Here is an 11,290-nt window from a genome sequence, read left to right as displayed (position 1 = left end):
GTAAGATCCTCAGTATCCTGAAATCACTTGTCAAGATTTGACCAATCAGGTTGCTTGTAACAGTTCTCACGGACGGAGCCGAAGTGCTGCGTTCGGCAGTCACGAAGTATGCCGAACGGGCTTTCGGTAATCTCCGGAAGTAGGTCCCGAAGTTCCTCCTTTTGGTCGGCCATCTTGAGCCATCATGAAGTAAGTAGACGACATCTGAAAGAATCTATCATATTTCTCCGTCATCCCTGCACTTTTGTCCACAATCTTTGTATCTAATCGTAGCTAAGGATTTGGACGATCATTTATAAGTCTTATTTTTGTCCTACAGGATCGAGCTGTGTCTCTACAGCGGGTATAAAATCTACCCTGGCCATGGCAAGAGATATGCCAGGACTGATGGCAGGGTATGTATCGGTGCCGAAAGGGAAGACCCGATGTATTTATCGATAAACCTTGCTTCAAAGTTGCTTGTCATGTGCTGATGTGCTATCCTAATGTTTTATAGCATTTTTAAGTACAATTTTAGTTACCACAATGATCGTCCGCTACGCTGTACGCTCACACTTGTTTTTAAGGGGGAGGGGGGTGATAAAAAAGGTACAGTTTGTACCCACACAAATAATTTATCCCTTGGTCTGGATCTTGTGATGAACGTTCCCATCTATGTTTGTCCTCATCAACTATTGTTGTCCACTCAAATCCTTTGGGGGTGGAGGCGCTATGGAACAGTAGTTGATAGATTTATGATTTTGACTAGCCTGGATACCATACCCCAGCCCGATCTCAAAAATATCTATCGATAGATAGGGCTTGGGTCTGGCATCCAGGCTATGATTTGACAAGTGATTCATGCACTTGAGTGGCATACGTTTGACCCAATAAATGAATAAGTCAAGATAATGTTCAGTGCATCTCTGTCTTGCTGCCCTTTTATTGTCTACTTATGTGTACTAGAACTGGTTGTTTAGTACCTCTCTCGCAATGTCCTGATGTGTGTCGTGTTTTTCCGTCAGGTATACACTTTCCTGAACGCGAAATGCGAGGCTTCATTCCTGATGAAGCGGAACCCGCGTGAGATCACGTGGACGGTGCTGTACCGCCGCAAGCACAAGAAGGGCCAGCAGGAGGAGATACAGAAGAAACGCAGCCGTAGAACTGCCAAGTTCCAGGTAGATAATTTAGTTTTCATGATTCTTCAAGTTAAAGTACTCTTTTTGTCAGTCAGATTATTTGCTTGTAAGTCTTTCACGGATCCAACTGCACGTGCACAGGTAAAAAGTGAAGGACTGCAACATACGTCTGGACAATGTTATGCTAACTGGCCAACAGACACCATGTATATTATACTAATTTATAGATCTGGTCTTGCATGAAGCATGGTCAACACAAAAACTGTTTTAACAAGTGCATTGCCCATTGTAATATTCTGCCAGAGGGAGCAGTGCAGTTTCTTCTGTCTCTAAATAGCAATTTCTTTTTTGGCAATTTATATTGGGCTGTAGCCAGGTCTGATGTGGCCACACCAGCATGATATTATAGGTGCTATCTATTACCAATGTATGTTAATCTTGGCTTGTTTTCAAGAAGACAGTACACACATTTGACTACCAGAGATCCACACAAGTTTACACTGAGTGGCCCAGGAAAAGTGCCAACCTAAATAATGTTGCTTGGACCAGGTTGATGTGTATTTCGAATTCTTGGTGTATCACTATTAATTCCAGTACCCATGATCTGCTCTTATTTAACTGTTCAGAAGCTAATGAGTAAAATTTGTCTTCCACAGCGCGCTATCACTGGTGCCTCCCTGACGGAGATCATGGCTAAGAGAAATCAGAAGCCAGAGGTTCGTAAGGCACAGAGAGAGCAGGCTGTCAAGTAAGTCCCTTTTACGTTTTCTCAACTTTTTTTACTTTTAGTGACCATGTTTTTTTTTCTGGTTGACGATGTAAAAATGACATGGATAGTGTTGTCTTCATTTGTATGGAGTGTCTCTCTTATATATCAGTTTTACCTGCATTGAAAGGTGTAGGAGTGTCAAAAGTGAAGAACTAAGATGGTCCACTGGAGAAGGTCCACGAAAGCTGATGAAGCCCCCTTGAAAATCAGTTTTGTACAATCAAAAGGAGACTGAAATGGCATAGAATACACACATGCATCATGCAAATGTGGGCAGAATGCCAGAATCTGATACCGTAGTTGGCACACAATCCTGTAGCCCAAGATTCTATAGTACTGTAAATGTATAATCCAACCAACTATTCATCTGGGTGAATTTTCAGCAACTTATCTGATACAAAATTGCTTTGATATCATAGTTGCTGTTTCTTTCTGGAAGCTGATTGTGTATCAGATCTTATCCAGGCTTTTAGCTAGGATTTTAAAATAGGGAGTCCAAACTTATTGGTGAGTGGCGGTAAGTGACTATTGTAGGGGGGTCTGGGGATATCTAGCCTGGAATCCAGCCATATTGTGCTTTGGTCGCTCCCCTGAGGTACGCTTCCTGCCAATACGTCTGGCATTCGGCATTTAAATATTCGCAGATTTTATCTGCGAGATTTCTGATTGGCTGTTAGCTCCAAGTTTACAGTTTGTAATCAAACGGAACACTACTTCTATCTTTCCCGCGAACTTTTCAGTATCACAACAACAGATCACGCTAGAAATAGCGCCTCGCGATTGGTGTTCTTCTCTCAGGGGTCATCCAATCAGCAAAGAGAAACAGATATGAATATTCATGAGTCTCCTCATTAGTGACGTAAGGGCCAATCGTTCCAATCGTAACGAATGCCAGACGTGTTCGCACAGGAAGCAGAGCGACCAAAGCACAACACGGCTGGATTCCAGGCTAGGGGATATCCACATTCCATGGTGCAGAGTTTTTGATGATTTTAAGTTAAAACAGTGCATTCTAAGGTATCCCAAGAGGCAAAAATACTGTTACAGATGTCACAGTAGAAGACTGACCACAGATGACCTGGTAGCATCCCTGGTCAATCAGAATTTCATGCTTTTCAGAGGATTTTCGGCCCAGTATAGGGCGTCCAGGGGCATCAAATTTCTTGTTATTCTAAGGAAAGTGCGTCCAGATGACGCGTTGATGCATGCCTGGCTAAAAGCCTGATCTTATCAAGTCTTCTGCATCATGATATGCTTTTTAACATTTCATTTAGGGCTGCCAAGGAAAAGAAGAAGGCAGATCAGGCAGGCAAGAGGAAGGTAAGTAACTTTAGTTATAAGTTACTCCCACAACTCCCAGAGTGGAGTGCATTAAATTCTCCTGGCTGGTCTGATTATTACAGAATCATCAAATAAGAAAATTCAATAGATAGATGGAGCTCTAAGAAGTTTGCTACCTAGTATCATGTAACTTATTGTGGATGTCAGGGGAAAGTTGTAAAATTGTCAGATTTCAAATTTACAATGACAATTGCTAGAGATGAATATTTGGTTTCTCCCCATGCAGGCCCCAGAGTTGCTTAATGACTAAATGGTGTTTGTTTCTCCCCATGCAGGCCCCTGCTAAGGCTCGGTCTGCTGCGCCAAAGACTAAGGCCACGAAGACTGTAAAGGCCGCAGCACCCAGAGTTGGCGGAAAGCGATAGAGAATTATTCCATCTAATATGAACCTTCTGGATGTGTAATAAACATCAACTCTGATATTGTCTTTTTGTCATCATTTTTTAACATACAAATGGTATCCTATCCAAATCAAGTATACCTCCTACACAAAAATTGGACTCGACCAAATTTTCGACTTCCTTGCAACCTATGATCCACTGCTTACTGAGTCACATGTTCTATCTGCATAACGTGACGTCACGGCAGCAGTGGATTGATCATTCCCTGACAAAGACGTGCTGTTCAGTCGCAAATTTGGGTTAGTCCAATTTTTGTGTTGGATTTTACAGTTCAACTAGTTCAAGAATGACTAGTTGGTATACAACACAGATGAACTTTCAAGTTAAGCAGACCTCCTCTTTGGTGTAGAAGACATTTCATTATTAGTATGGGAATAATTTGATATTGGGCGATAGTGGAACGTCCTCCACTGATGAAGTGGACCTTTTCAGCAACAACAGATATACCGAAGGGTGAGCAGGTGGGTTATTAAAGGCGCCCTTATTTCCTTCTCTTCAGCAACTCATTTGTCTATTAACCCAGTCCACTTCACTCTTCATGGCCTTGCTTCCATCTCACCTTCCTGCAATCAACATTCACCTAATTGTCTTCAGGGATTGCCTTTATTCTGTGCCTATTATTCTACTTATTCACTCACCTATCCCTTGACCTGCTGGTTGGTCATTGGGGCACCATGACATCTCATACCTGTGACGCGAAAACGTTTGATACGGGTGTTCCGGACCGCGCCATAACTTCCGTATCGTACAGGTTCGAAAGGCGTATCACACAGGCTTTCTTTGAGTAAAACGAACCATTTCGAGCAGGCCAAGTGTGACACTGTTGGCAATTCGAATACCTGATATGGACGTTGGAACATTGCTATTGCAACATTTTTTGTTCGAGGGCACCAAATTTGTTCAACTTCTGGCGCATTTCGCATCAAAACATGGGTTTTCTCAGGTGGGTATGACATAAATAAAATAAAACACGGTGTATTCTGCATCACCCTCGGTCCCAGCCCACCCGCGGGTCGGATCACCCTCCGGCCTTCGGGCGATCCGACCCGCGGTTGGGCTGGTATCTCAGGTGATACGGAATACACCGTGTTGTCTTCTAGACTTATACACTGCCAAGCCTAATCTTTTTCCACTCTTGAAGAAATGTATGTCCTACACCTGCACTTGGGATTACTTGATTAGAATATAGGCTTATGACACAATCTTGCTTTATGTGCATCATATTCATGTGCACAGTTGATGACCAATAAAATAGTTCAGTCATAGGCCTGCTATCACAAATATCTATGACAATGAAAACCTTCATATCCAATAAAACAACAGTGGAGACTACGGAAGTGTTTATTCACAATATGTACACAAATGCTTTGCAACAACAGCAAACATCACTGATCTTACCCTGGTTATCAGAGTACAGCGCTAGCTGGCCAAGGAAGTTACTCCCTGGGCCGGCTAATTCGATTTACGGGGCATGTTGCTAGGGGCTCGGCCACTCGGGAAAGACCCGTAGCTGTTGAGCGCTGTTCTCTGGAAACCAGGGTATCAATTTACATGCCAAATACTTCATTTTTTGTCACAATGAGTAACGGGTTTGGCAACAACTATGGTCAATACATTGTGTACAGTGCAGAAATCCTCATCTAAATGTACAAAATCGCAGACAACCACTGGTGAGGGGTGCCTCTAAAGTCAGTTCTCCATACACCTTTCTCACGCGGTGGCCATGATAGATCTAAAACGAGTTCAATGTGGCAAACAAAAGGCTGTCCATCATACTTAGCAGTTCGACCAATGGTAGCCTGCCAATTAGGAAATCGACCAATAAGTGAATGGCTGCAAATTCGTTAAAAATTTGCATTATTATGTTTTTATTTTGCATCTCTTAAGGGACTATGGGATCAGTCTACACTATCTGTATCTGTATCTATATAGCCGGTATAACCGCCATTCGGCGTAACACACCACTACTCTAAATTGCTACATCTTTCGGTGCATAACACTTCTTGTAATATTTATTATTCTATCTTATATCATGAAAATTTGTGTGATTTAGGGGAAAACTAAATGGGACCTGATTTTAGAAATAAGTTTTGTCTGTTTGCCTCATTGACCTCTTCTTCGATCTATCATGGCCGCCGCGTGAGAAAGGTGTATAGATGAGATCCACTCATCACAAGTAGCATTTTGACAGGAAGCGGAGACAAATGAAATTCTAGACATCCTATCTACCCTGGAGTGGTGTCCTGTCTGTTAGCAGGAGGGGTCTCTTTGGGATGCAGGCTCTGTCTGGAGGCAGTGGGTCAAGGATATAGATGAAATATGTTCATAAGAATCAGTATTCTTGCCTCTCAATTTTAGCCTGATTTCCAGCCGTATTATAGCTCCCTAGTCTCTTCTGTCCTTTCCACAAATGTAAGATTGCAGTGCTTCGGAATCCCTAATACATGTAATTACAATCCTAGAGTCTCCATACAAGATCTTGTTCTTACTCATGCCTCATCTTACTGATTTATAGAGCATATCCAACAAATAAGCAGGGCTAATTCTAAGTATATGCTATACACTTTGAACATTTTTACAGAAAGGATACATTGATTGGCTTAGCTGATCCAGCTGTAATAAAAAGTCAAAGAATAGGATTAGTAAAGCACAGGACATCAAGGTTAACTTTGTGGTTTGCATCTTGTTGCAACAGATTGAAAATGAGAAATGATCCAAATAACAAGAAGGCATCACAACTAAGGATGCATGAGTGTACTGATACTGGGAAGATAACTCACATTTCCAAGTAGTTGATCCAGCTGTTTATTGGCTGAGGCCTTTGCTTCTTCAGAATCAAGACTGTAACAAACAACATAAACATTAGTATGACAGGGACAACTGTTACTGTGCTATAAAGGATGCATGCTGGGCCATAGAGGATCTGCCAAGAGCTATGGAGGATAGGGAGGACTGGAGAAGGGCTATGAACATTGTTACACCTTCATGACGAGATGATAAACAACTGTTGAACACACAACTCAATACATTTGTCACAAAATTTGTGTAACTTAACAGACTGTTTAATGCAACACATGTTAAAAGTTTAGTTAGGGGACATTATTCAGCTTTCAAGAAAGCTGAATACTGCCCCTCAACTGAACTTCATCCCATAGGACATTTACTTAATTCATAATTGCCAATTGTGTATGTGTGGCAGTAACAATTACCCATAGTTCTCCTGGGCAGCATCCAGGTCAAAGTGCAACCTTGCCAGTTTCTCCTGCATTTCTCGTACATTATCCATCTTCTGAAATGAGCAATCTTTACCTGAAATGTAAAATATGACATGGAATGTAATGTTTTATCAAATTCTTCGTACTCAATAATATTCTTCTATATCTTTTATGCTCCTCTGCTTTCTCATTCTTATAAACAAATATTTACTCTGTACCACATCCCAAAGTGAATTGTAATAAAGTTCTCTAAACTAGTGCACTGATTGCATGTTTGGAACACAGTTAAAGACTAGGAACGCATGATATAACACGAAACAAGTTAATATCAGTGAAGTACATGTACTGTAAATGCAGAAATGTTTGCAGTGGTTTTATGTTCGCGATTTTCGGGAGGCAGTCTTACCAGGAACTTAAAAAACACTGCAAACATTCTTCCATTATTGCATGTGACTACAATGTATGGCACTGTTGTGAACTTAAAACCACAGACAACACTCCACTTTCCTGCTAACGCGAAATTAAATCCCCACAAACATGAGTGCATTTACAGTGTGTGAAGATCTCTTGAAGTATATAACAACATCTTACCAAAAGCCTGTAGTTTCCCTGAGTGGAAGTCGTGCAGTAGTGAGATGAGTCCCTGCTCCATCTGCCTCACATCGGCCACGTCTGTCAGGAAGGAGTGTTCCTTACAGGGGCGCGCCGTGGAGCGGCTACTGCTGGCCCCTGGAATGGCAGAAATATGGATTTTTTTCAACTTGTCCCTTTATTAAAAATAAAGAAGGGTAGTCTCTTCAACATAAACAAGGAAGGTGTGGCTGTCCTTGAAGACGTCCACGCCCTCAAAATGGTAGTTGCTACTTACGGCCCTTAACGTTAGTGTAAATCAAGATTGTGAATGAAGGTGGAATTTTTGGCATGAAAGCTAGAAGGACCAAAATTAGACTAGAAAATTATAACGCCACACATAGTTTATGCGTAATTATTTTGACTTCTTCAATCTGTAGTTCACTTGAGCTACAACGATATGTCAATAATTTGCCATGTACTGATGTAGTTCTTGTGAGCACACACACAGACCGAGAGACCATGTCTAGCGGAGAAATAGACGTTAAACAAGGACAACAACAACAACAACAACAACTTTGCTGTCCTTTCCCGAACCCAAGAACATACCAGTCGCTATCCTGCCGCTGCTGGCTCCCCTGGGCACGGCCCTGTTGTTAGACCGGGAGTGTGCCGGGGGTTTCGGCAGGGCTGTGGCCGAGGCTGTCGTTCCCCGGCTGTGGTTGGACTGGGAGTGGGAGGGGGGCGCCTGCTCTCGCTGCGACTCTCGGCCGCTTGGCGCAGACATCCGCCTAGAAGTGGACATTTTGGACTTCTCCGAGTGCTGTGCCTTCTTTTCTTCCATATTCGGGACCCCTTGAACCAAAAGAAGCCCTAATCTGGCTCCTATTTACTCAGAAATCGGAGAAACCATTTCTCCGTCCAATATTTGCGGAAGTGACCTTCGGTGACCCCGTTGTCCCAGCAGGTGCATGCTGGGATGTAGATGTTTGGGGTTTTGTTGGATGTTAGGTTTGGGGTCAAACTTCAAAGGAGATTTGAGTGTGTGTATGTGAAGAAAAATGTCAATCAAATGTCTATAAATCATTCGATTTGATAATGCAAAAAAGGTCCTGATTTGGAAATTAGTCCATCATTTGCATAATTGATAACTATTGTTATCTATAGGCATTTCTCTCTTTCTCAGTTAGTGGCAAGTTAGAAAGTCCTATACTGGAATGCAGTTAATTTATAAACTTTCCTCATCGATTATGCAAATTAGCTGTTGATTTGCATAATTGCTATCTTTTTATGTAAGTATGTAGGCTATCTACATACCAAAATTCATGACGAGCGGTTATATATGGTTAACATGTTCTCGAGTTATTCTCGACCAAATTTTGAAATGATCGGCGCCTGCAGTTACAAAAAAAAAACTGTTGGGGGGGTCCAAACTTACAGCACTAAATACTCTCTTCTCCAATGGCTATTTACCATAGCATCTCCAGAACCCAAGATATTAAAATATGGAAGTTCCTTTGCAGTACCTTAGCAATCCGATAGGGGGCCCATCCTTGAACTTGACCCCTACTCACCTACCAAATATTATCAGCATCAATCCAATGCTGTTCGATTTATTCTGTAGACACGCAGACAGACAGACACTGTGACAGACACGCTCAAAACATAACCTTCTAGCGAAGGTAACAAGAGGCGAGCAACCAGCGATGGAGCGCAGTGAGTTCGAGCACGTGAAAAAAAGCATCTTATATTAGTGCCGTTATGTAAGGTAAAAGCGTTATGTAAGGTAAAACAAATCCCAGTGTGCCTAAGTGATACCAGATGCTGGGTAACGTTTTGGTCATGTAAGAATTATGACCAATGTGAAGTTTGTATCCAACCCTGTCCTGGAAGGGCCTGGCAACATTCCCAAACTGATAAAACAGTCACTGTAACTTCCTTGTTGATTGGGAAACTGGCCCAACTCAAATCGCTTACAGAGGAAAATGCAGGTCACGCAACAACCTAATTTGTGGGCATGCCTGGTAAAGGTAAAACACTTGCATACACGTCATTAGTCAAACCAAACTTTGAATATGCTGCAACAGTGTGGGGCTCATATACGAAGAAAGACAAGGATGATCAAGAACAAACTGTAGGGGGTGCAGAACCAAGTTGACAGATTCTGTACGAGCAACGAACTACTAGTATGACAGGGGTGGTCAGTGTCACCAAAATGAAGACAGACCTGCGTTGAATGACACTTTATTATATGACAGAAGAAAAATGTCCAGACTATGCATGATGTACAAAATGACTGATAACTGAGTGGTACATGTACCATCTGTACTGAGTATTTTAAACGAGCTCAGACAAGAACAAGAAATATTTTTTCAACCAAGGATTGATGTGTTTAAATACTCGTTCTTTCCAAGAGCTATCACTGAGGGGAATTCGTTGCCATTAGGGGTGGGTACCGGTACAGAAAATTCAGGTCCAGGTCCGGTTCTGGTCCAGAGGATAAGGTCCAGGTTTGGACCTGAACCTGGACCTGATTCAGTACGTAAGAACTTGTGAATGGACGATACTCAAAACAATGGTCCATTTTGCAACAAAAACATCTGTTTTGTGGAGTATTTGACTCCCAGTGGCGTTTTAAAATCCTACAAGGCTACTACCTCTGTACGATTGGCTGTAAAACTTGGTAGAAATGACTATAGACTATACTCTACTTCGCTGTTGCTATTTCCTTCGCTGGTAAGCCCCGAAACGTGTGAATTATAATGTGTTCATTTTCCAATCGGTCCAACATCCGGTCCACCCAATTTTTTCAGGTCCGGTTTTTCTGGACCGGTCCAATGAGAAAAAACGGTTTTTGTCAACCAGATGTTGTCGTTGAAACTGACGCTTCTATGAATTTAAGTAATGGGGATGATTAAAAAAACATTCTACAGGGCAAAGGGGGGCGGGGGTCCTGGCAAGGCTGTTCCACAAGCCTGAGGAAACAGCCACGGAACCAACGGCAATGATCAAAGATAGAACTTTATTGCACGACATTTGTACATGGTACAATGTATGGCAACAACTATTACACAAAGTACAAAATAGGTGTATAGAATAAGACTTAACATGATCTATGATATTCCCTCACAAGGCATGCGCAACTGAACCTACATGCCCGCCATCTGTTTTACTTGTCGTATTTTTTGTGCTTACTAGTGTGGCTGTTGTACATCTTTGCCCAGCTCAGTTCATTTCATTCGCTTCGTTTTTTGTTCGTTTACTATTTTTCGCGCACCACCACCTGCCACACTAGCTGCACCTTGTTTCCCAGGACGAGATGTGCCGTCAGGCACTTTGTCCTGTACAATGTGGAAGTATCCCAGAACGAATTGAAGATGAATTCCACATCGTCATGGATTGTTCTAGATACGACAATCTTGGCCCTCTTCGGAGCAGATGAAGCCGGCTCTGATAATATTTCGCATGCGTTGCGAGTTTTACGCGATAGGAGTTAAATTGTCCCGCAAATTTGAACCACAAAAGTTGCTGGCATCGCGAACATCCGTGCGTTCAAAGGACTTTTCCTGAACCCGGGAACAGCAGCTGTTTGATTACAGTCTGACGGATTTACGACAGGTAAGTGCAAAACAAGCCACTCCTGTCACCGCCTTCCAGCACGGGCCTATAATATATCTGTGTAATAGGCCAAAGTCAAGCCCAGGTTGATCGTGACGGGATTGATCAAGGCCAGATGTATGACCTCATATGAACTTCTTCGGGTTTCTGAAAACCACCCCCACTCTCATAAATTACAAACAATTGACAATGACATTTTGTGAGTCTGCTTTTTGGCCTCCACTCTGTAGTCTCCGTAATAGGTTGATCTGCCAT

The 11,290-nt window shown here is 42.3% G+C and overlaps 2 protein-coding genes across 2 annotated transcripts; one reads left to right on the top strand and one right to left on the bottom strand.

Moving 5' to 3' along the window:
• Positions 1-34: 34 nt before the first annotated feature.
• Positions 35-3,651, top strand: LOC118422606 (60S ribosomal protein L24). The gene is made up of 6 exons (XM_035830251.1): positions 35-189; positions 320-395; positions 1,005-1,160; positions 1,778-1,869; positions 3,165-3,210; positions 3,507-3,651. Exons 1-6 carry the CDS (start codon positions 185-187, stop codon positions 3,594-3,596), a joined length of 465 nt encoding a protein of 154 aa, XP_035686144.1. The 5' UTR covers positions 35-184; the 3' UTR covers positions 3,597-3,651.
• Positions 3,652-4,957: 1,306 nt separating this feature from the next.
• Positions 4,958-8,333, bottom strand: LOC118422605 (coiled-coil domain-containing protein 28B-like). The gene is made up of 7 exons (XM_035830250.1): positions 8,027-8,333; positions 7,439-7,576; positions 6,842-6,941; positions 6,413-6,473; positions 6,223-6,245; positions 5,788-5,918; positions 4,958-5,334 (listed from the first exon to the last, which is right to left on the bottom strand). Exons 1-6 carry the CDS (start codon positions 8,259-8,261, stop codon positions 5,858-5,860), a joined length of 618 nt encoding a protein of 205 aa, XP_035686143.1. The 5' UTR covers positions 8,262-8,333; the 3' UTR covers positions 4,958-5,334; positions 5,788-5,857.
• Positions 8,334-11,290: the final 2,957 nt, after the last annotated feature.

This window comes from Branchiostoma floridae, chromosome 9, assembly GCF_000003815.2.
Source record: "Branchiostoma floridae strain S238N-H82 chromosome 9, Bfl_VNyyK, whole genome shotgun sequence".
NCBI lineage: Eukaryota > Metazoa > Chordata > Leptocardii > Amphioxiformes > Branchiostomatidae > Branchiostoma > Branchiostoma floridae.
This window is presented reverse-complemented; position numbering and strand designations above follow the sequence as displayed.